Genomic DNA, 25,591 nt, shown 5'->3' with positions numbered 1-25,591 from the left:
CAGTATTGTTATTATTATTATTATTATTATTATTATTATTATGAGTATGATTATTATTATTATTGGGCTGTCCCTTGGGGAATTGGAAGGTGAGAGATGAGAGGAATTGGGTAAAATTGCTTTTGTAATCGCATTCAGTCATGGCTTTTAATATAATTCATCATGGTTTTAAATTAGTATTATGTGCCACCTCTACAACATTATTTCATTTAATAGTATCATTATTGGTTTCACATTGGGATCTCATTATTACTCCCAACACCCTCCCCCCTCAACATTAAGAAAAAAATACAACAACAAACTCAGCCTTACCCCAACTTAATAGGATCCGATAGATGGATCCAAACAAAACAAAGTAAGGAAAAACTAAGGTAAAAAGAGTGATGAAAAAAGACAAATGAAAGAAGAAAAATTAAAAAAAATATATGGCCCCCCCTCAACATTAAGAAAAAAATACAACAACAAACTCAGCCTTACCCCAACTTAATGGGATCCGATAGATGGATCCAAACAAAACAAAATAAGGAAAAACTAAGGTAAAAAGAGTGATGAAAAATGACAAATGAAAGAAGAAAAATTAAAAAAAATATATTGGAAAATGAAAGTAAAAGGATAGAGGCACAACACAGCAAGTCAGGAGAATCTCAGCTAAATGGGTCTGCTACATGGATCATTGTCTTCTAATAGGCTCTATCCGAGGTTATACTTGGTACAAGACCTAGACTACACATGTCCTTCCTCACAACTTCTCCCATGATCATTTTAGGTTTGCTCCTAACTCTTTTAATTCCTTCCATCGAAATCATATCACTCCTCCTTACTGGTGCATCCCTAGGCCTCCGTTGAACATGACCATACCATCTCAACCAATTCTCTTAGAGCTCGAAACTGATCGAGACAACTCCCAAGTCAACTCAATACGCTCATTCCTAACTTTATCCTTCGTAGTTTTTTCACACTTCCACCTTTTAACATACTCATTTCAGCTACACATAGTTTCCCAATATAACACTTCTTAACTGCCCAACATTCTGCCTCATACATCATAACCGATCGTACAACAGTCTTATAAAACTTTTCTTTAAGTTTTAAAAGAATACAACGGTCACATAGCACTCCGGACGCACTTCTCCACTATGTCTCATTATTTCAAGTGTCATCTAACCACCAAAAGTGGTGGATGAAGAGATTCTATTTTCACCGTACGTGAAAATAAACTCGGTTATTGAAATTATTGACTCAGGTTCCCCTTACGAAAAATTACAACAAAAAGAATCCTTTATTTTAAAAAATTACGTATACCTACCTCTAAAGGGAGGTGGATGTAATTTTTTAAGAGAGGCGTATTTTTTTAAACTACAGGAGGGTTTTGTAATTTTCCCTTTCCATAAAAAATTTGGGGGGAGAGATGGGAAAATAGTGCTAAGGTGATCACGTAGAGAAGAATCCTACCTAAAAAACAATAGATAACGTAGAGAAGAAGCGAGAAGGTGGATCTGGTGATCCTCCTGGATTCATCCCTACCAAATGGTGTTTTCCCCGGATGAAACAATCTCTTTTTATTCTCCTACGAGGTTTATTAACTAATAAGTGTTAATATTTAATGTAGAGAAAAGAGCCGAGCGAGGGTTTATTGCTACGGAACCATAGCTTCCACCGCCAATCGGAGAAATTATCAGTGGCTTTTCGGAGTTCCTCTAATATGAATTCATCTAGTTTGACAGCGCCCATACTAACCAAATGACAGAGCCTTTTCTCTAGTCTTAGAGGCTCTTGTTTTTTAAGTGCCAGATAAGCTGTCATGTAGCAAACCAGCGCACATTATTGGTCTAGGCTGGCTCGAGCACCTCAGGTGGGTTTAGTTTAAGGGTTGAAGAACAGATTTTGCCTATTAGGTGTTCGATGAAATGCCTGACTATACTAAAATAAAGAATGCACCTTAAATAAACATGCATCCAAACAATGTTTTCATTCTCAGTTAAGAATACATTATACGTTTTGAAAATGAGAATGAGTGTTCTTAGAATGGGAATGCATACCAAAAACATACCTATAATTCCCAAACTAGCCTTGTTCTTCCACAATTCTCAGAATCCAAAATACAACTTTTTTTTATGGACATACCTAATCCGTCCACACGCAGAAAGAATCCATATCCCTAGAAACTTTCTTTTGTTCTTCAGATCTCCCACTGACACTAATTGTAACATTTGATTCATTTCATTTGCAGCTTTCATTCCAGTTGCAGTGGTTCAGTTTTTTTTTTTTTTTGGGGGGCAGTGTTCTGCTAGATACCTGACCGTAAGGTTCTAGCAATAACCTGTAGAAAAAATTAGTATGGTAATTTTGAGTATAGAGCTGATTGGAGGGCAAGTATCCACGTATCCCAACCCATTTAGTTGGGATAAGGCTGGGTTGTTGTTGTCGTCATTTTGAGTATAGACTACATCAAACATGACATTCGGACGTCCAAGTTCTCTGGCAAAAATTGGACTATCATTAGTTGTTGCGACTTGATGAACTGGTTTCTGGTCTCATCCAAAAAGATTCGAAGATCAAATAAATTCTCACCAGCTATGTAGTGTTATTTAGTACAGTAACACTTAGCACATCCTGGAAATAAGTACAGGCCCTCCACATCAACAGTGCGCAATTCATCTGATCGCAAGGGAAATCTCATTGAATAGAATGGCTTAGATCTTCACTAAATGCTTCCCCCATGACCAGAACAATAAGTGAGGTCCAGCCCGTAAATGGGTGTGCACCTTTCCCCTTTCCCTTCTTCTGGTCGTATTGTTCCCACAAGAAACCAGTCTGAAAATAGTTTTTTACAACATTCCTGCCACCAAAAGAGAAGCATGAGGATGATGAGTTTAACTGGATAAGGAAAATCCAAATATAGCTTCAACTAAACAGCACTCAGGCTGGCAGTATAAGCTTACCTGATCAAAGTTTCCCTCAACTCCTTGTATACTGTCCTGGCTCTAACTCTGTAGGGTCCATCCTCTGCAGTGCATAAGCAATAAAGGTTATCGGATAAGTAACAGTTTTGATTCCACCTCACCCCCCCCCCCTGGCCCTTTCTCATGAGGTGGCAAGTGGTGGGGAACAATGTCTTCTCAAGTAAAATTTTCAACTTTAAATATAAACCTGAGGAGTAATGGTGGAGTGCTGAAAGAATCATATAATTCATGTTCATCCAAATGGGCCCTCTCCAATAAGGAGGATCATGCTCCGTGTTGCGCTTCATGTACAATGAACTGCAGCACGAAACACAAGACTATCAAACATTTTCATTAACAATCTACAAGCATAGCTTTAAAACCAGAACAAGAGCAATGGATTGGATAAATTTGGTCAGATCTCCTTAGAAAGTCAGTTTGCTCAGGATCAATTCAAAATATGGCTTAAAGCAGAATAATAGATGAGTCTCACATAAACGAACAACTATAGATTGTCATACAGAAAATTAAAGCTGTAAGACTACCTTGTTTTGGCTAGTGAACGGAGTCCATAATCTGTCCATAAAGTGCTCCGATTGGAAATGAGGTCGAGTTGTTTTTCCAAGATCCATGATTCCTGAATGATTCAAATCTCCATGCTGTAAGAAAATCTAGGAAGCACATAAATAACTAAAATATGTATTAACATTTTTATTTTATACAACAGACGAGAGTCTATAATGAAACTTACTGGTGGAATAATCCTCATCATAAATGGGAATAGGCTGACATAACCGATATGAGGAACAAGTCTCAACAGTGGCTTTTCTAAAACCTCACGAACAAGCTCTCGACTTGCATAACTGCCACCTGATGGATTTGTTTCTTGCCACCTCAAGCGAACCTAAAAATTATTTAAGTTAGGCTTCAGTGTTTTTCGTATCCTAAAGGAGCTTCTTGGAACATATTATGTCTAGTCAATCTCTCATACATTAGCTTGACGATAAAACAAAAGATGGACTGAAAGCTCAATCAACAACTGGCAAGGAATTAAAAAAACAGACCGGCAGAAAAAGGAGCTCCTTGCTAACTATCATTTTAATCCATGAACAGGTCAGCAAGGAATGTCCCCGAACCAATTGCAAAACATGAAACTCAGTGCAAGATATTAAGATATTTTCTTGTCACGTTGCAGTTTACTTGATTCATAGAGTTCAGTATGTTTCGAATATGGCCACTCTATGGAAATGGCATCTAGATATTGAGAAAAGAATCTGTACACAAGTAAATTTTCTGAATGGGACACATAAAGTAATCATACCTTCTCTGTGTGATTTCCAAAATCAAAATATGCCCCCAAAACATCATCAAGGTGCATCTGTGAAAACAGTCGAGACATTTAATATAAAATGAAAAAAATAAAATAAAGCTTAATTATAGGAGTAATTTGGTGAACCTGCTTTCTGTTTTACCTAAAAGGATTCTAATTTTTACAACATTTTGAATAAAAAATGATGTGAACAAAATCTACAAATAACTCTATAACAGTGATACTATAAACAACTTAATTTAACACTAATGCTAGAGCATAACAAAATTGAATATACCTGATTCAGAATGTCGAAGTCTGAGAGCAATTGAGCCATTGAATGGTAGCCCTGCATTAAGTGTAAAGCTCATATTCCAACAGATCAAATCTTGAAACTTAAAAGATGTGTTCATATTATACCTTTCCAAAATCATTTTTCTTTTCAAGTAGTTCTGCCATGGAACTCATGCAATCTGCCGCAAGAAACATCCAACATCTTAGATCCAAGTGGCGCTCATCTTCACTTGGGTGTGATGCACGTGGATAATCATCCAGACCAGATGACAGAGACTGGAAATGCCAGTGTGAAAGCCAATATTACAACATGCTTCATATATGTGACAGCCCATAGTGAGGTAAGAATTCAGATATGGAATGATTTAAATGGACAAGAAAAAAAAAGAGTGGCAGGATGCTCAAATTGAATGCCAACAGTCCATCTTATTGACAAACGAACATTCCCCATCAGGCGTTTAATGCTTGCACCAGATGGATAGTGCTCAAATTGTCAAACAAGAACCTTCATTTCATTATTTACTTCATAGAAAAAATTCTTTTACTGGACGTTCTATCACAATATAATGAAGTCTTGCATTGCAACATGGATAAAAACATTGATGCATACAAACAGAGGTTTAGATGGGCAATGAGATTCCAAACAGAGGATGTACACCATGGCCTTATTACAAGGCCCCTAACAATGATAAGGCCCACCCAAGAAAACCATACCAGTTAATAAAAATATGCCACTTAAACGCCTTAACAAATTGAGGCCCAGAAAATAATCAACTATTTGAACTCATAAGCCACCTTAGCAGTAGCTCTAAAATACCCTAATGGTTTCTTTCCATCCAAATACACCACAAGACAGCAGCCGGGATCATCCATCATCCAGACACAGCACAAGACAGCAGCCTGGATCATTCATCATCCAGACACAGCACAAGACAGCAGACGGGATCATCCATCCTAGACTTTGGCCTCAGATATTAGCTTAACGGAAAAACAATCCACAGAGAACTAGAACTTTAATCCAAGGGCACAATAGAAAGTGAGAGAAAAGTGGGGCAGGGCAGAGGGAAGGGCTTTGGGAAGGCTGCAGTGATAAGAGATCAAAGAAAGAAGAGGCCAAAAATCAGCTTGTTGAGGGAGAGAAGCCAAAGATGTCTGGTCAGTTGATCTTATGATAAATATAGTAAACTAGCAAGCCCAATCTCAAGACAATTAGAGCAAGCACATCCATTTACAAGTATGATGGGTATGCTCAATCATCTTTAGTCCAATCTAAGCTTTCTCCTACCATAAGATACAATTTTCCCAGTATCATGGTAGAGGTAAATTACTGTTCAATACTTGGAATTTAATTTCTTCCATATCCTTGTTAATCTGGACTGCAGTCTACCAACAGAAGTCAAGAAATTATATAATGAACTACATTACAAATACCAAGTCATTTTAAGTGATGAATTTCCAAACTTTGAAACCACCACTTACTTGCTTGATGTTTTCAACCAATTATAGTGGACTCACGAACTTACCAATTTGTAAAACCCTGAATGACTACAGTGAACAAACTGCACAATCACAATTGCACCGGGGGGGGGGGGGGGGACACCAGTTAATGGCTTTGGATATCAGGAAGATTTTAAGACAGAACCTTTGCATTTAGTTCACGAGTTGTTTGTTTATCTCTCCCATGCCAATAAAAGCTGCTAGTATCCTTTCCTAGCAATTAAAACATTCAGAATGTAAGGGAAAACAATCTTGAGATATCATACTCGATCAACCAGAGGACTAGAACAATAACAGATGAGAAAGACAAAATGTCATCAGAAAACTTGAGACCACAAAGACTCCAACCAATATTTAATTTTTAATCCAATACTAACTTACATTCTATGTCACAAGGACACTCCTATTTCTGTTTTTGTCCATTCCAGACTTTCATTACCTAATTGGGTTCCTGGAAATTGAATAATTTATTTTATTTCCAAATGTAGATATTGATGTCTCAGTCTTACCGGCAACAGTATGAGGTTCTCTCTCAAAGTTCTGAGCTCCACCCCTCGCAGCAGCCATTCAGGAATCGAATTTTTTGTAGCCACCATACCTCTTAGCAATCCAACGGGGAGATGTCAGGAGGAGAGGGCAGAGCAGTGGCTGCAAGGTGGGGGCAAGGGTTGCGGAGTGGGATTGCAGAGGTGGTTGGGAGCAGTGGATGCAGAGGGGTTGGGGATGGGAGTCGCGGAGGAGGTGGGGGTGGTTGCAAAAGCGGTTGGGTAGGAGTTGCAAAGGGTGGTAGGGCAGGGGTGGGATTTACAGAGGCGGGTGGGGCGGGAGTTGCGGAGAGGTTGGGAGACCAGGACACGGTGACGGGCTCACGGTAGGGAGGCTGCAAAGCTAACAAGGCATGACAAGAGGGTGATTGTGGGTGTAGGGTAGTGGGGGACAGAAATTCAGAGAAAGGGAGGCGGGGAGCTCACGACCGCAAGTTGCAGAGGGGGCGATGCAGCAGCAGTATATCGTGGGGTGATGCAGCGGTGCTGAATCAAACGACTGAGATACTTCTCATCCAATCTCATGGTCAATAATGTGCTCGTGTATAAGATTCCAATATGCATCGCTAGTGTGTACATCATTTTCCCTTCATTTTATTTGGATGGGTAGATTATGTAGGAGTTCTTTTGGTAGTTTCTTCATTTGAGACATTGCCTAGTTTAAGGTAATCCTGAGGTTGTTTAGTTTCCATTTTTTTGTTGGGTATCTATGTTATGTCAGTAGTTTTTCTTTATATTCATATAAGAATATAGAATGAAATTGACTGAGTTAGAGATTAGCAGAGTTGATGTATCGTGTGAGCTTTCTGTTGGCATACATCCTTTCCCCCTCTCTCGTTTCTATTCTCTCTCCACAATCTTCCCTGCAAGACCTTCTCCTCCCTTCACTTCTTCTTATGCTTCCTTCTCTCTTCTAACGTCTTTTTTTTCCCTGAGTTCCTTCACCCCTATATCCATGGTACCCTGTTCAGCGGTACTGTCAGACCCTTGCAAATCAATTGGAATTCCCTCTGTTCATTCGCAAGCTCAGGGATTATATTTACCATCCAGGGGCGACTTCAATCCCAGGAGCTCACATCCAAAGGTCATTGTTGATGGGAGATTTGAATCTGGATTTTACCTTCAGTCCTTGATTTCAGATCTTAACCTGTCGATCATGAGCAGATTTTTGGAGTTCATTTCTTGCTGGATTTGATAGACTTGGGCATTGCAATCTTGTAACAGAAATTCCAGGCTGATCAAACTCTTGAAAGGTGATTTCTCTCCCATGCAAAGGGGTTAGTTTGCCTTGAGAGTGCTGTTATGTTGTGGAGAAAAAGGGTACTGTTCATCATAATGACAAGTAGGCCCTGTCCACTAAGAGTGGTACTATTGAACTGTCATTGAACTAGATTTACATAATTGCCCTCTAGTCCTTTAGTTATTCTGTTTCCCATTCTTCTTATTATTTTTCCAGAATTGCCCCTCCTACATAACTCTGCTGACAGCCACGAGTAGTGCCTATTTTGTTCCTTTCTTTGATTAGCTTGGCATTCAGTAAATTACAGAGCCATCTACTTGTTATTTGGGTTATGCAGTATCCGGGTGGACCCACAGCGAACCCACTAGGGTATTTTTGGCCCGGCTTCCACTGTTTCGCATCAATCTTAAAACTCCTTTGAGACGTAGAAAATTTGCCAATAATCTTTATAAGCATAGTGACACCCCATATAACTTCTATATGAAGAAAAAGAATATCCAACTTACCTGATTGCGTAGTATTGAACCATTGGAACCAAGCTTCAAGGCGAACAAAAGCCCTCTCTAAGAAAGAAGAGATTTCATTGCTTTCAGTGGTAGTGAACTTGTTTCCTTTCATGCCACGAACAATATCTGCAAGGAACAAACTTTTGATACTAATATTGGGATTCATTCATCAAAATAAAGTACACTTGCTACTCCTTTTTCAGCATATGAATATTATTTCTCAAGATATGGAAACATGTGCAGTATCACACAAGAAAAAAATTCAAATATTTGAACAGAAATTGTTCATAAAGCAAAAAGAGCAAAGCAAAAAAAAAAAAAAGGGCACATGATAGATAGGAAACTGTTACTTGGTTAATAAAGTTGCTGACAAAATAGCAAAGAAAATGTTTTCAGCAGACAATATAACCTTAGTAGAGGGAAATGCTATGATCCACGAAGTTGCTTTCATAGAGCTTAGGAAAGCATAGGCCATTCTGATGATGAAAATGAAGGGCTCTTAAGTCACAAATCAACAAGAGAAAAGGCTTTTACACATTTTTCTTGGTTTTGAAAATTATGTCTCCTCGCTGCTTGTGAACAATCTGTCTATGTAAGATTTTGATTTTATAAGGTAGCTCACAAGCCCAATGAGAAGCCAAGTTTTCAGACTTCAAATTGTACATGAGATTCGGAGCTGGCTTTCTGGCCGATTTTCTCATGTTGTCCCTAGTGTGCTGTATCACCCGAGGTATTAAGTATCAACATATCGGCTGTATACGATATGTATCGAATTTTGGCCTCTCAATACAATACACAATTAAAGCATGGAAAAATAATAATAAAAAAAGGGCTTATGTATCAAACTGTATTATCCCATATCAATCAATAGATACAGGTTGATACACAACCACTGTATTTAGACACACTGCAAACATTACCGTGCTCTGTTTCTGGCATTAAGTGTTGGGCTGAGAAGAAATTCTTACACCGCAGCCTTTCTCCTTGGATCAGCCTGAGACTTTGTGGGTTGGATCTCTACCCTAGGGTGTACCCACACTGTAGAATTTGAAGTGGAAAGACTGACTGAGCTAGGAGATCCGAATTGAGTTTTAACCTGAGTTTGCTATTCTAGCAAGGTTCTGATTCTATACGTCAGTTACTATTAAACTATTGTTTGCTATATTGGGTTTCTATTATTGATCCTACGAGGACTAAAAGTGGACAAGTCATCCTAAATTCTGAAGTTCATTGGCCAAGTATCGAGTGTTCTGGAATGAATCGAAGGGGGTGGGGTTGGGTTTCTAGTTATTCTTCAACTGTTCTTCCCCCTGTTCAGAAGTACATTATGGATAGGAGTTGTTTAACCACCTCATCCTCTATTGAAAATGAAAACTAGCTACACATTCTGTGTCTTCATTTCTACAAAGTGTACCCTTACTGTCCTCTAACTTTCAGTAGTATTGGCACTCTCTTCATTCAGTGAAAGGAGCAAACTTAAGTGGAGGTACTAGCTAGAAGTCATTTCAAGCACATAGGAATATAATCTTGGTATCTTGAAAGACAGCAGAAGATCTCCCCAGTCCACTGTGAATATTGTCTTGATCAAAGCTGCGATCTGGTGTCTATAGTGGATGCATTCCAAGATTTAAGAACAGGATATATAATTTGAGACTGGAGGAAGATCATCACAAGCATAACAAAAATCCCCACTTAACGAAGGTGGCTAATTTCCTTTACAAGGCTCCGTTTGCTTCTGCGTAAAATTTTACCTGGCAGTAAAATTTTACTTGAATGTTGAAAAGTGTTCCAATGCTTGTTTTTGTGGAAACAAACATTAGAAAAATTTTCAACATGTAAAATTTTACCTTTATGAAATAAAATTTGCCGCACAAAATTTCACCAAAATTTTTCAGGTAAAATTTTACGCAAAAACAAACGGAGCCTTAATTAAACTATAAATGTAGCAATATATTGGAAAGGGAAAAATCTTAAATTTTACTTGAAATTTTTCACTTCAAAAAATTTTAAATGTTGAAAAGTGTTCCAATGCTTGTTTTTTATGGAAACAAACATTAGAAAAAATTTCAACATGTAAAATTTTACATTTATGAAATAAAATTTGCCGCGCAAAATTTTTCAGGTAATATTTTACGCAAAAACAAGCGGAGCCTTAATTAAACTATAAATGTAGCAATATATTGGAAAGGGAAAAATCTTACCTCGTAAAACCAGAAATAAAGTTGGTGGATTTCCATTTGTTGGGTGCTGAGGAACGAATTCTTTGGGAACTTTACTGCACATATTACAGAAGATCAAACAAATTAGTACATATATAAGAAGTGAAATTTTGATCTTTAGAAACAAACTTATTGCATGAATATTTAGATCACCTTAAAGCTTCAGCACCCAAAATTTGTTCACGGGGGATCCATCCATCAATATTCATTAGGTCTAGCCAGTGCCCAATAATGTCCAAGCAAATACGAATATCCCAGCGCCTATTCAAGGTAAAAAGATTCACAAAGCACAAAAAAGTATTTATTCAAACAGACTGACAATATTAGTGGTAAACTTCCAATGTAAAGAACATATATAAATCTGTTCATGAGATCACACGCACAACCAAAACAGTTATGCAAGAGGATGAAAATGAATGAACAACACAATGTCATGTGAATCTAATGGCAGGTGATTTACCAGATTAGAAGTTGATGAAAACCTTCATCCCACAAAAATCCCCTTGGGAAGAAAGGTCGGCTGGGAACAGCAGTGTAAAGCTCCCCCGGCCAATATAGAACAAATTTATCACCATTTTTAAGCTGCAAGAAAGAAACTCTACATATGGTTTTAAGGTGCCAAAGCACATTGATGAAGGTTGATCAATAATTATCAAATAACAATGAGTCCTATCAGGCAAGTAGAAATCATATAGACAATTGCCGAAAGGTAAACTAATGGAGCATTATTAGTGATCAAAAGAATGACAAAGTTCCAAACTCAAAACATGTAACTGCTACCATGTGCATATAAATTGAAATTTGGGAAGTAATCTATCCCAAAAAAACAAAAACAAAAAAAACAGGACATTTGGAAGTACTTCGAGAATTAAGCCCTCTCTCAACAACCCGTGGAATTTTCCCTTTGGGAATTCCATTTGAGCTCTCTCTCAACTGTATGACCATGAGAGGAAGCGCTGACAGCCATTCCAATCTGTGACCCTCACAAGGCCCAACATTAGAGATATGATGAATAATAGCATAATGTTCTGATGCAACCAAGGAATAGTTCATAAAGGTCTTAAACTTCAGTTTAGACTTGGTCCTCCAACTGACACCAAACATTCCAGGGTAGACATTGGAAAACTTTTGTTTAAAATAAGAAAATATGTGCACCCCCCCCCCCCCCCAAATAGGAAAGAGAAAAAGGTAACTGTTGATTTAACTATAGTAGGAATTCGACTTACAGAAGGTATAATAAGTTAACAGAATCATGTTTGAGAAAACTACTAAATTTGAAGAATAAATAAGAATGAAAGGGCGGACCATGGCACAACAGTAAGGTTGCTCCATTGTGACCTAGAGATCGCAGGTTCGAGTCGGGAAACAGACTCTCCGCAAAGCGGGGTAAGGCTGCATACATTATGACCCTCCCCAGACCCTGCAGTGGCGGGACCTCATGCATTGGTTACGCCCTTCTGAAGTGGTAGTTCTCACCATTCAGATTTTGATATTCGGGAAACAAAATTTCTCAAGAATGCATATAGTATTTTAAGCATAAATTCTTTGGACAGCTGCATCCAATACAGTGATATGCAACTTCAAGTTAAACTTAAAATCAAATAGATAATGGAACTTCATTACTCACACTAAGATCTCTCGGAAGAGCAATTTTTGACTGACCATAAAAGTAGCCCATGCCACCCAAAAGATTCCCAATAGCAGCCATACCAACAATCATTGATTCAGAATCAACCTGTGGGTAACAATAGAATGATCTCAGGACTATTAACAAATAATGAATAAGCAATCAACAGGATTTCCAGTCTTAGTATAGCGCTGTCTGGTTGTATATGTTCAAAAATACCATGTGGCCCTTATCTGCATTTATCTCAAGGCATCATAAAAAAACAGATAGAAAATGACTGTCCCACAAAAATACAGGGGAGAGGAGCAAATATGCAGCAAGATACGATGTGAAATGGGCACTTTTGTACATATACAACCAGACTTCAAAATTTGCTTCGAGTATTAGTTGACAATGATTTGGTTTATTCTTAAACCTTGCTTCTCCACACATACGTACAAGGTACAACTTTTCTGCTAATATAACCATCAAGACAATTTAAGTATAGGTAATATACAGAAAAGAATGCAAAATAAAGCCCATAAAAGCTGAGAAACAACAAATCATTCGAGGAGAAACAAGAAAGAAAATAAAGAATGCTTATCTACCAAATCAATTAGGGATAATCTATCAGCTAGCCAGGTCTAATGCAAGGAGCAGTCCTAAACTGAAGCAGGATCTTAAAACAAAAAGGAATTTAGGAATACTTTGGCAAAAGAATAGGAACAGCAAGCAGTACATAGTATAGGCTTAAAGGAGATTCCTCGAGTTCTTTTCTAGCATAGTTCGAGAACTCGCGAGATCTCGCCGAAAACTCGCCGAGATCTTGCCGAGTTTCTCAGTTTTTGGAAAAGCCGAGACGAGACTGCCTGCGAGTCTCAAAAGTGCAATATCTCGGATCTCAATTTGGATCTCGGTTTCGACCCTTTTTTTTAACCCACCTACCACTTAAATACCTTACCTAACTCGACATATCTCGGTGAGATCTCGGATCTCGGGTTGACCCAAAGTTGAGGCTTCGAGTTGGAAAAAAAAATGCACCAACTCGGCGAGATCTCGACTCGTCTCGGTTTTTCCAAGAGCCGAGTTGGTACCGAGACCCGAGTTTTAGTACCTTGTTTTCTAGAGCTCCCTTCTAAACAAAAGATTTCACACCTCTCAGTTTAAAATCGAGAAGCATTAATTGCTTGCTTCTATAGCCAGTCGATACATCCTTTATCAAAGATCTTTCAAATTCCCTCATTTTAGCAAATTCATTCTCCCAAAGCGCCCCACCATCTCACCATTTCCCACCATATATTTCATTCATGTAACAAAATCTTCACAAATTTTAATTATGTTTTCCCATACACTCAGCCCCTCAGAAATGTAAATTCTCCTAGAATCCCATATCATAAGGATTCATTTGGCTGTTGTTATGCTTTGCTTGTCTCCCTTTCTTCATCATTTGAGAACTGACATTTGGGAGCCAGTATGTGAGTAAACATCCCCACAGGTACTTCCAAAGTCCAAACTAAGCACAACCTTCAGAAATAATGCCTACAATCACATTCAGAAAGGACTTATATTATGAGAAACCAATAAACCAAGTTAAATCAAGTGGGTAGGCCATTAAACCAGATAATAACTTCAGCATTACAAAAATAGTCATAAGGGGTACAAATTTGATTTTGTATTAACTTTCATGAAAAGTATGAGTATTCACAGCTAAGAGAGATAACTAACATGGTAATTATTAGCTCATTTGCATTGGCTATCTTTGGCATCATTTTTGTTTTTGTTTATGGCCTATTTATAAAAAATCATTCATGAAAATCATTTTCAATCAAAACATAAAAATCGTATGTTAACCACTAGACATAATTGATTATAGAATGAGAAATAGGTTTGATATGCCCATGTGCAGAATAGTTTTTTGAAAAAATGGGCCCAAACTAAGAAAGCCCATATATAGTTTAAATTATGTGGGTGAAGAGATGTCCTAATGTAGTCCTAGGTAGGAGTAATCCCACTAGGAGCCAGGGTAATGGGTTCACCTAACAAGGCTGGCCGATTGGGACAGCTTAGGCTAATTAGGGCAGAATGAGGGTTAGGGTTAGGGTTTCGAGCTAGGGTTTTATTTGGTAATGATGTGCAGGTTTTTATGAGTCTATTGGTGTAGGTTTGGATCAATTTGGATGAACTTGGAAATCTAGGGTTTCGGGTTAGAGGCCTTATGAAAATGGACTGTTTGTGAGATCTAAGGTTTAGGGGTGGATTTTGGGAAAGGGATTTATAGGGTATTAATGGGCAGGTCTAGGGGGTTATTTTGGTATAAAGAAGTTAGGGTTTGGGAAGGTTTTAAAATTCTGCAATTTAGGGTAGAATTGGATGTAGGGTTTTAATGGAGGTTAGGGTTTGATGGATGGAGGGGCGTTTGGACTAGGTCTAATGAAGGGGAATGGCTGGACAGATTAGAAGAAGAAGGTTTGAAATCAAATCTCAGATTCAAACGGTAGCAACTTTGAAGATGAACAATGGGGTCTCCCGATCTACAAGATGCAAGGAGATAAGTAGCAGCCCTCCCGATCTTCCCGATGCAAGGAGTCGATTGGAGATCCACCAATCCCTTCACCTTGATATTACTCACAAGGCAACCTTGATATTACTCACAAGGCACACTCACGATGGAGCAAAGGCAGCAACAAAGGCAGCAAGCATAAAGCTGAGTTTTTATTAATCAAATTCGTATCTAATGCTGGCCTCCCTTACAAACTTATATAGAAGACTCAAAAATAGACTTAGACACTAAAAAAGAATGGCCTAACCTTATCCCTAACCTATTAGGTAATTTAAACCAACTAGGAAACTAAAATACTAAAAGAAATAGACTCAAAACATGGCTGGACTTATAGAGTCCTAATCCAGCCCAACTTACATCACATGACCACTTAACCAATTCACATGATCACTTAAATTGAACCAATTGGATGCAACCAATTTGAACCGGTTCAATTAAAAAAACATAAAAATAAACTAAGTATTGGGCTAATCCCGTATGCAACCTATATACCCATATTTTAGGCCCATAAAAGTGGTTTATTACATTAGAAACCCATGGGATCAAAGGCCCAACATGTATGTAACTCAACCCTAGACTTATTCCTAATGAAACAAGCTCTATTTGGTGATGAATCTGCATCATGCCCTCTTCACCCATCTTCCTTCCCAAATCGTAAATTCAAAACCGTAACATTTTCTATTTCTTTATTTTGCAAGATTGACGGCTTCAATGTCACCTCCTTCCCTATTGGCCCAGACGTCATCATCAAACCCCCTGCAACCCCACCCCCCACCCCCGTTCTTCCTCCTAACCCCCTGCAACTCTACAATCTGTTCCCTTCTAAAACCCACGCCACCCGCTCCCCTCCATGAGACGATGCTCATTAGAAACCCTCAGACCGGCTGCAACTTGAGGGAGAACAAGTTCGCAATCTCCCTAACCCCTTCCCCTGAAATTTCGGAGATCAATTTAGAAGGTAACCGCCCTCACCCCGCCCCTTCCCTGCAACCCTGCTACCGCCCAGCCCTGCAGCCCCACCCCATCCTACCCTATGTTCCTCCCATTACCCCCCACCCTACCCCGCAACCCCACCCCACCCCACCCCCTGCTTGCCTGCCCTCCCCTTCAATCCCGTCCCACCCTACCATGCAAACCAACTTGAGAATAGGCTCTGTAAATTTTTAGAAGACTCCTTTGCAGCCTCCCATTTTGAGAAAGGGGAATTTAATGTTGAGGCAGACTGTTGGCTGTTGTACCCCTTCAAGCTCACTCACCAAGGTCATTAAATGGCCTGATTGCTTGATCATCCCACCATGCTCAGAGTGTATCTTAGAAAAATTGCTTGATCATCCCACTGCAAGAATCTATGGCAACCACCCTGGGCGGCTGAGCGTCATCTCGCCTTCATATCGGAAAGCAAGGTGGTTTTCACTGCACCACCTTTCTTCCCCTGATTTGAAGCAAACTACCACGAGCCTCGATATGTGGGTGCAAGGATGGTGCGCAGGGGCTTGCTTTGCTTATAACCGAAGCAAATGAAGCTTTTACCCTCCATTTTGGGACTTATGAACATGTGCTCATTAAAGTTGACCACATAAATGGAAAAAAACTATTTTTGGCCATAATACATAAATGGACCTTGAACCTATTATGGTTTTTATGTTATTTTAATTTATTTTAAATAGAAATTAGGTCCATAGCAGTTATGATGCAGTTCGTTGCTAAGTTGGGTCGATGACCTAGAGTTATTGTCTTTATTTTGTGCTCCTTCCGTTCATATTTAAATTTTTTAACTTTATGTTTTTCTGGGATCCATGTGGCCAACCCCATCTAATTGGGATAAGGCTGAGTTGTTGTTGTTGTAGAAAAAAAGGTCCATAAATGATACCAAACCAAACACCTGCAAAAATGAAAATATGTCGGATAAACAAAAACATAAATGATACTAAAGATAGCCTTAGGTAAATATCAGCTGACCTAGTGTCAGATAAATAAAAACATAAATGGACCAACTCACATTTCTCTAGCAAAATGGCAAAACAGTCAAAGAAGTCAACTTCCTACCAGTCAATGGTATCAATGTATTATTGGGATCATATTAAATGACCACGTCCCAGTAAGAAGGAGTGATATGATTCCAATTGAAGGAGCTAAAAGAGCGAGGGGCAGACCTAAAATGACCATTGGAGAAGTTGCGAGGAAGGACATGCAGCATATTCTAGGTCTTGTATCATGTATGACCTCGGATAGAGCCTATTGGAGGGCAAGGATCCATTTAGTAGACCCTATCTAGGTGAGATTCTTCTGACTTGCTGGGCTGTGCCTCTTTCCTCTTACTTTATTTGTCACTTTTATATTTCACTTTTCTCTTATTCCCATCGTCATCTGTCATTGTACATTTTTCACTTCTCATCTCATTTCCCAACCCTCTTTTCCCTTTTTTTTTTTTTTGGATCCATGTAGCCAACCCCATTAAGTTGGGATAAGGCTGAGTTTGTTGTTGTTGTTGTTGTTGTTGTTGTTGTTGTTGTATATTAATGACCACGTCATACATCACAGAAGCTAATTTCAAAATTGTTCAATCAAGTAGTGAGAATAGCATACTAGCTTATCTATGTATCAGCATCTGTTTTAGCTTTGTCGATACACTAATGCCCTTCTAATATATACATAAGAAGTTGAAACTTGCATCCAATTCAGGTATATCTATCTCGTTTCATGTTTCTTAGTACCTTTCGAGCTTGTGAACATGTGTGGTAGTGCAGCAAGCAAATCACAAAAAAGGACTTATTTTAGACAAAATAAGCCTTGGGATGGGTCATACATATATTGGGCTTATGGTCCAATAGGCTATCATTGTAATGGGTTTCTCTCACGAGCATATACTGTGGGTAGCAAACAGCAAACAAGAGCATGAATTATAATTTTTTTATTCATACTCTGTTTTCCAATCCTTATGCTCTGTTTCTAGCTTCTAGTTCTCTTACTCTGTTTCCCAGATTTTCAGTTACTTTCTGAAATCTGTCTTTTTCTTCCAATTTACTGTCCAGTCCCATGAGACCTTGATTCCTATTTCGGTTTCCAAACCCCCTTTCAGTTCTACAACTGTTCTGTGTCTCTGAAACCTGTCCTCTAAGCAGCAGTACTGTCCATTTTCTAACAGATTTCTGTAACTCACATCCTACTTAGGTTTAGGGGATTCCAATTTCTGCATTAGGTAGCGATTAAATGCTTGTTGCTGCCAAAATTTACACCAATCTTCATAAGATTCCAGAAAGTGCAAACAAGATACAACTTACAAGACCCTATAAATGTACTTTACCCAAATGCTGAGGGTATCCCAATAAGTAATCCCACTATTTCATGGTAGTGGTAACCCACTTCCAACTGAAGTAGTAAAAACACCTCCTGTGGAAAATAAATGTGGCTTTACCAACTTATTCGGGCACATTAGTAACATAACCACGACATGTTATTGCCAGTGAAAATATGGAAGATAGAGCACATGCCACACAGCTAGTAAGATAAAAATTAAAAGTCAAACAAAGCATAGATCATGTTGAAAATTTGCAACAGATGGATACCTTTTCAGTTAGATTAAAGCACCTCCTGTATTTTTCTTCAAAATCTTTTTGTTTTACATTGAGTTGACTAGTCAGCAGGGATCCTGAAATTCAAAAAAGCCATTGGAAACATCTAAATTCTTAAACTAACAAAAATTGAGAACATAGTGCTCAAAAGCCATTGGTAACATCCTTAAACGATTGGAATTGAGATGATAAGAAGCCAACACATAATCAGAAAAGGTAAAGATACTCTGAATGCATCCTTCAAAGTAGAAGAGACTAGACTAATGCATCAGCTGCGGGGAATTATATAAGAAAGCAGATCATTTCGTTATTTACTTTCAAAGTTTCACTGTTATAACTTTTTTTAGGGGGGATGGATCTGGGATACTGCAAAACATGTTTATATTCTATCCACAAATACTCCCTGTTTTCCTCAAAACACAACCTATTTAGAATAAAAATAAAGAGAGATACATACAATATCCAAAGAACAGACCTGTGAGACTTTTAACACGTTCTCCAACTCTTGAACTCTCCATATCAGTTCCAGATACAAAAGCAATATCTGTTTGAAAAGGAATCTTCCCAGAAATCTGTAATTATGAAGGAAGAGCAGTTTAAACCATAAGGAAAAAGAAATGAATGAGAATGACACAAAAAAAGTAACACAGTTTGAGAGGTAGTATAAGACCGCATGCCTGAAAAACTAAAATGTTTGGAGAATCATCAGATACATCAGGTAGCTGCAGAAGACCCACCCTTCTTGCCTGGGGTAATTTATGAATAGAGAAACCATCATTAGCAATTGAAAGAAACAAATTCCAATAAACAATAAGATTAGAGATCAGCCCTGGAAGCAATGAAAATAAGGCCCAAGCACTTTTTAACCTATTAAAGAAGTAACTAAAATTGTTAAATACATACATGGGCTCCCAGAGATCCCTGCACAAGTTCAGTTAAATTGTGCATGTGCGGAGTCCTAAAACCAGAATAATGAACTTCCAGGTTATCCTGCAAAAAGGAGAAAACATCTAATCAGTTTGTCCAAACTTCGCATTCCAAAATAACACAAGTAAACATTTGACTGTGGATGATTACAGGGTTGGTGCTATGCAGATATCTTAGTTTCATGGAAGTAAGAAGGAGCAATTCCAGATTCTAGAATCTGGAACATGAAGCATGGACTATTACAGAAGTCAGCACATGGGAATTGCAGATAACTTCTGCATAGGAGAACTATAACTCAACTAAACGTCTAAACCTTAACCAAACTAATTGCCCAATTGGGGACAGCTAGCAAAACCTGTTTTCACATAGTACATAAAATAATTCTTGTTCCAACAGATATTCTAGTGCCGACTCCTTCACTAATATTCTAAAAGGAACCAAGATATTTCGCAACCCTTTGAACCCAGAGAACAAAGGATTTTGAGTAGGGGGATAGAGTCCGGTAATGGCCTTACCCTTACCCCACTCCTACCCTTACCTCTAAGTGGTGTAAGGACAAGGCATCCCCTTACCCAGCAGGTAAAGCCCCAAAAACTCTCTTTCAACCATTTGGATTGGAGATTTATAATGGGCTATGGGGAATGGGCTTCATACTAAAGAGTATTTGGGTTTACTTTATAAATATACATGTATATGTATATAATATAAGTATGAAGTTACTTAATTACCCTATTTTGATGGATAAACAGGAAAACTGGAGGGTAAGACTCTCTTACCTAACCCTTCCAGTTTTCTTAGAAATCCCTCCCCTTACCTCCAAACTAGGGATGCTAAGACAGGTAAACAGGCACTCACTGCCACAGTTGATGCAGATACACTACCTTGGAACAACCCAGACCCAGTTGGGTATCCAGACGAAGATGAAGCGGGTCCAGTTTGAGTTTTTGGATCTCCTAGGATTTTAGGAATTTATGTTATTTGGGGAAATAATGCCCTTTTAGTTTATTTTATTCTGTTTATTTTAGAAGTTAGCTACATAGGATATTTGGTTTCTCAATTGTTCCTAGTTTCCTTTTATTTGAATTAGTTTCCTAGTTAGAGAGTTTGTCTTATTTTTAGGAGTCTTTTATTTCTTTATATCTGATGTAATTCCCCATCGTTGGAGGGAGATTGAATAGAATGGAATAGTTAAGTTATGGTTTGAGTGGCCTATGTGGCTGTGTGTGTGCACTCTTCTCCCCCCCCCCCCCTCTTCTTCTTCTTCTTCTTTTTTTGCGATTTCCCCTCTCCCCTGCAACTTCTTTCCTACCGACCCTCCACCAACAGTGCCTCCCCAAATTTTAAGAGTAGGTAATACCAAAAGATTGATTTAATGGAGCAACAGTAATTGTAGCTGCATGTTGAAAAAGGGAAGGGAAATGAAAACATTAAAGCAGAAGCAAGGGAGAAATCCCTGTTATAAGCTTCTTGCGACAAGAGGAAAGACCACATGACATTGCTCCCAAGCTCGGAGGAAATGGTAATCTACAAGGAAATTATCATTAGAGAAGAAAAGAGGACCGGATTGTCAGCATTTGAACAAGTTTTAGCTGGAAGGATTGTTGCCAAACAAAGGCTAAAAATTATTATAAATTCCAATCAAGACTTTCCTTCGTAGTGGCAACAGAACAATGTAACAAAGGTCAGGATCATCCAAAATGACTGATAAGAATTCAATGCAAAAAGTCTCAAAGACAGTAAGGCCCACCCACCCTAAAGGAGATCAGGACCGATGGATATCCATCAAAAGCAAACGTCCATAAATATTTTCTATTCTAGGCAATAGGCAAGCACTTAATATTCTACCCGTAAGGAAAGATCTTCAAGAAATTTGAAAGGCAACTAGAGTTGCACACAGGAAACGTGAAGAAGAAAGTCCCACTACAACTGTCGGTAGGACAGCTCCCATTTGAGCAGTGGTGCCCGGCGAAAACCCAATTCTGTCTAGAGTGGATTTAGGAGGAAAAGAAGATCTTGAATCAGCAAGTCATTTTATTGAATGGGAAAAGCTAGTATCGGATCCAGGAACAGATGATTTGATCTACCCAATGAACGGTGGCACAGTGGACAATTGATCTCACCATTTCAGGACTAGTGTAGCTATCACACATACTAATCGGTCATTTTATCCAGTCTTCAGCAATAAGGATATAAATGTCCCAAACTCCATAAAGAAATCTCTAAAATGGGTACTCGGACTAGGATCTATGCTCACACCACTTTGTTGGATATAGGATTATCACTGGGAGCACACTTTCGACCACTGAATTCAGACAACCATAGGGTGCAGAACATTTTCACATATGAATTGCTGACTATTGAGCATGTGCTGTAGCTACCAAAGAACATCAGAACACTTGCAATGTGTGCTGTTAAAATATCAAAACCCTAAAAATCAGCACTGCACAAGCTTGAATAAGAAGAGAGAAGAAGCAAAGAAGAGCTCATGGTTATGCTAACTTCCTCCTACCATGAGAAACATATATATTTATATGAAAATAAAGCAAACGGTCAAGTATACCCCTGGTTATAATGAACCAGTACAGGTATACCTCAATACATTAAACCAAATACCCAAACTACCCCTACCGGTAGTACATAAACACAACATTATTCACATCCCCTCCTCAAGCTGGAGCATATATGTCACCCATGCCCAACTTGGAACAACCATCAAGAAATGCAGGCCTAAACAATGCTTTGGTGAACATATCACCAAGTTGGCTTCCAGAGTTGATGAAAGGAGTATAACTCAGTTTCTTAGATCTACCTTTTCTTTTATTTAAGTTTCTTCTTGTACAAGGCTCCCACTATATGTGTGAGCCTCTTTTATTTGCTATCTATTTTCAGTTAGAGTGCTACAAGCACCTATATATTGTAAGGGTCATTGTGCCAATAGCAACGATTTTGTGAAGTTGTAATGGAACTGGTCTGTATGCCATGGCTGTGAGAAACAGTGAGATTAGGTGAGATACCTAGGTTAGTGAGGGAGTGACCAAGGCCATAGATGAGAGGCCTTGGTCATATTCTCCCACCCCCCTTTTCTTCTTCCTCTTCTTCTCTTCTATCCTTCACTGTGTTGTTAGTTACTATTTTACTGCATCTGCAATATTCATCAACTGAGGATTTTGTGGCCATCTCCTTCATTATTGTTGCTGTTGTATGTGTGAGAAGGTTACATCAATCCACTGACAGGGACTGCTATTGGAGAGAGAATATTTTTCTTACAGTACTTCTGTTCTGGTTATTCTGGACTGCAATCTTCCATAATGATTTTCAGTACATCCAACTAGTAGATTGAGTCCAACTTTTGGTATATTATTCCCCTAGTGCTAAGCTATCTTCGACTATAATTTCTTGCCCATCCAGTGGTTGCAACATCCTGAGGTATTAAGTTTCTAATTCTGAACTTTTACTTTCTAATTTTGAAGTTCTTCATAACTCATGATCCAGCCATTAGAATTGGCTGAAACTTTGAAGAGTTAGTACTTCCTAAGTTTCCTACCTTTGACTGGAAGGGTTTCCACATCTGAGTTGGATAGTTGCTATTTTGATGTATCATCCTATTTTCTGGTTTATGAGTCTCTTCTGTTCTGCTGACAGCAGTGGTTTAACTTGCTGTGGTTGAGTATTTAGTGACATTACTTCGTATCAGACCTGTGGTAACATAAGTGTCAACAGACCTAGTTTATTAGCCAGCCTGCTGTAGGTCTCTTACATACTTTTCTGCTGCTAGGACTCAGTGTGTAATCAACTGTTTGTCAGTATTAGTGATCCTATTGTGGGATAGGTTATTAGTTGGTTGTTGGTGACCTAGTCCTACATTACACACACACAGCCAATGCATTGCTAACTTGTTATCATGAACTCTTGATCCAAAATCAATGGTTTCAACAACATTAGTATATATACATCATATATAAAAATATATTTATCTATTTATTGGCCAAGAAGATTTTATTCCCGTACCGCAGAAACTAAATGAAGCTCCCAGCCTCCAACATCCTCACGTGATCCAAATGTCAGACGGGATCCATCACGAATACCCAATCTCTCCCTATCCATGCTTAGAGCCTTACCTCCTTCATCAGCCAAATAGAAGAAAAGATGAGCAGTTCTCCACATTTCCTCTTCCAGTTGAGATCTGTAAAGTGTAAAAGATAAGTAATGAATTTTGGCATAAAACCTTAATACTTATATTACCAACCTAAAATACATCACCAAAATCAATATGGATTGCCACTGTGAAATTGAAAATAGTTACTAATAAACCAAACCCTGATAAAAATTAAACAATGATACTAATGATAATAATGGGAAACCATGACTACTGAATAGTGTCTACAGCTTCAATATCTCATGTTTTACTGAAATAAAAATTTCTTAAGCAAATTACCTGCACTCCCCCCCCCCCCCCAAAAAAAAAAAAAAACATATGAATCTCCAATAAATTTGATACTTCCACATAAAGTCAGATACAATGGCCAAAAGATTGACCAGTGAATAAGGAGCTACAGAAACTACACCAGTACACCTTAGAGGTGCATACTTTACCCATTGGACTCACACACCAATTTCTTGAAGTTGTAGATAAGTTTGAAACCAGTACAATTTTTGAATTTCCTCAACTCAATAATGCTCAACAAACTACAAGCATTCAACAAAATAAACATGGCTATGGCAGATAAAGGCTTTACTTCTCATTTTGCACATTGATACGAACTGCCCAATCTCCTCCATAGCCACTTCTGCTCCCCTTGGTTTTCAAGAAGCTTGTCATCAAGGTCATGCCTTGGTCAATCAACACCTGATGTCCATAATCTCGTCCATTATGATGAGTCCATCCATATGTGCTAAGCTCATCAGAGTCTTGACAGACATGCCGCATGAAATAGCTCCCATCTTTCACACCAATCCACATCAAACCGGCAATTAACGACTGTGGAGTCCTGCAATCAGCAACAATGTATTATCCCAGAGAGGGGGAGGTGGGAGAGAACATTTCAATTATTTGGAGTTAGGAGCTTGGAGTTGGGAAAGCTAACTGAACAGAAGAAAATGTGCAACACATCTTCCATAACTTACAAAGATAATTAAAAGATGAAACAACAGAAGAAGCTATAATAAAATAACAGCTGTTATAATCGTTTTAACAATGAAAAACTTGGTTTATGTCTGGCAGATTGCAAGAACCATATTAATAAGTTCAACAACAAAGGTAAATTCAAAAAATTGAAGATTAAAAGATATTCATAACATAGAAGAACTATGGGGTACCATACAGAGAAATAATCCATCAATAAGAAAATTGACATAAATTTGAAGAAAAAATATATTATTATTTAAAATAAAATAAAATGGAAGACATTCTAGAAGAGTAGAAGCTCGTTACCTCGCGCGGATGCCTAGATAAACTTGTGGACGGTAAGTTCCCCAGTACAAGCTCTCCTTGTGCTCACCTTGAAACTGCATACTTACATCGTATTAAACTTTCGAAAGGCAGATGAGAACTCGGAAGAATCAAATCTTAGGAATCTCCTGACCTGTGGAAGATCCATGACTTTGGGAGCTGGAAATGGGGTAATAACCCGTAGTTTCTGAACTTCCTTGACGGGTTTCAAAGAATAATAGATCACGCAGATTACGATTAGAAACGCAAATGAACCAAACAATAGTAGGGTTTTGGGATTAATATCCATAACACGAATTGCATCGTGACCTCTACTTCTATCATTTCGGCTTCTTTGATTCGATTTCCGATCACTGGGATAGTCGTCACTGCCAATGTCTGCCGTAGGTTTAATCCTGCTCCGTGCAGGTCTTCTGCTGCTTCCAGTCATTACTGAAAACTGCTCTTTCAGAGTTCCATAATGTCACGAATTCACAGCTTAGTTACAAACTGAAACCAAATTTAGGGACAGCTTCTTCCAAAACTTTTCCTCGTATTCATCTCATGGGTAGAAATTGAATGATCTACTGGCATACAGCAAGGGGAAGGGGGTAATAAAATCAAGAGCTAAAGTGAAGAGAAGGGGAACTGAAATCAATTTCCCTATGACGTCAAAATGCAGTTTTCCACTGATGAGGGGTAGGAAATCGAATCATCTAATATAGTGTTGGGAGAATGTTCTCTCTGCCGCAGTGCAGCCTGCGCCCAGGGACATGCGCAGCTATGAGGAGGGTAGGGTGGTCATTATGCCCACTCCAATGTGCCTGATGCAGGCTGCCCTACCATGCAGAGAACAGCACCCCATTAGTGTTTTATTGAGGAGAATGTGAGGTCCACGGTGAGATGTGAGAGGGTTGCGACTAAACTTTTTATAGACGAGAGAGTC

At 38.6% G+C, this 25,591-nt stretch overlaps 1 protein-coding gene across 2 annotated transcripts; it reads right to left on the bottom strand.

Annotated features, from left to right (window-relative positions):
- Positions 1 to 2,429: 2,429 nt before the first annotated feature.
- Positions 2,430 to 25,218, bottom strand: LOC122654596 (mannosyl-oligosaccharide glucosidase GCS1). Of its 2 annotated transcripts, XM_043848757.1 has the most exons (22): positions 24,800 to 25,217; positions 24,649 to 24,722; positions 23,954 to 24,205; positions 23,226 to 23,400; positions 19,194 to 19,280; positions 18,968 to 19,036; positions 18,766 to 18,862; positions 18,285 to 18,367; positions 12,180 to 12,287; positions 11,013 to 11,134; positions 10,706 to 10,813; positions 10,535 to 10,608; positions 8,334 to 8,459; positions 6,188 to 6,255; positions 4,672 to 4,821; positions 4,550 to 4,600; positions 4,264 to 4,320; positions 3,694 to 3,846; positions 3,488 to 3,579; positions 3,151 to 3,260; positions 2,943 to 3,006; positions 2,430 to 2,839 (listed from the first exon to the last, which is right to left on the bottom strand). In XM_043848757.1, exons 1-22 carry the CDS (start codon positions 25,094 to 25,096, stop codon positions 2,677 to 2,679), a joined length of 2,580 nt encoding a protein of 859 aa, XP_043704692.1. In that variant the 5' UTR covers positions 25,097 to 25,217; the 3' UTR covers positions 2,430 to 2,676. The 2 variants fall into 2 exon arrangements, 1 of the variants encoding a protein (XP_043704692.1); XR_006331936.1 differs by lacking the exon at positions 2,430 to 2,839 and having other exon boundaries at positions 2,976 to 3,006; positions 3,488 to 3,601; positions 24,800 to 25,218.
- Between the last annotated feature and the right edge of the window lie 373 nt (positions 25,219 to 25,591).

This window comes from Telopea speciosissima, chromosome 3, assembly GCF_018873765.1.
Source record: "Telopea speciosissima isolate NSW1024214 ecotype Mountain lineage chromosome 3, Tspe_v1, whole genome shotgun sequence".
Classification (NCBI taxonomy): domain Eukaryota; kingdom Viridiplantae; phylum Streptophyta; class Magnoliopsida; order Proteales; family Proteaceae; genus Telopea; species Telopea speciosissima.
The sequence above is the reverse complement of the archived record's forward strand: the minus strand, read 5'-3'. Positions and strand labels throughout refer to the sequence as shown.

What these genes read in the sequence shown, in the direction of transcription:
- LOC122654596 (XM_043848757.1), bottom strand. Translation starts at nt 25,096, where the DNA reads ATGACTGGAAGCAGCAGAAGACCTGCACGGAGCAGGATTAAACCTACG. An exon ending in CTCTTCCGAGAGATCTTAGT is followed by an intron (nt 11,135 to 12,179) that starts GTGAGTAATGAA and finishes TCTTTCTTGCAG; the next exon opens with CTTAAAAATGGTGATAAATT. An exon ending in ACTCCACCATTACTCCTCAG is followed by an intron (nt 3,007 to 3,150) that starts GTTTATATTTAA and finishes TATGCACTGCAG; the next exon opens with AGGATGGACCCTACAGAGTT.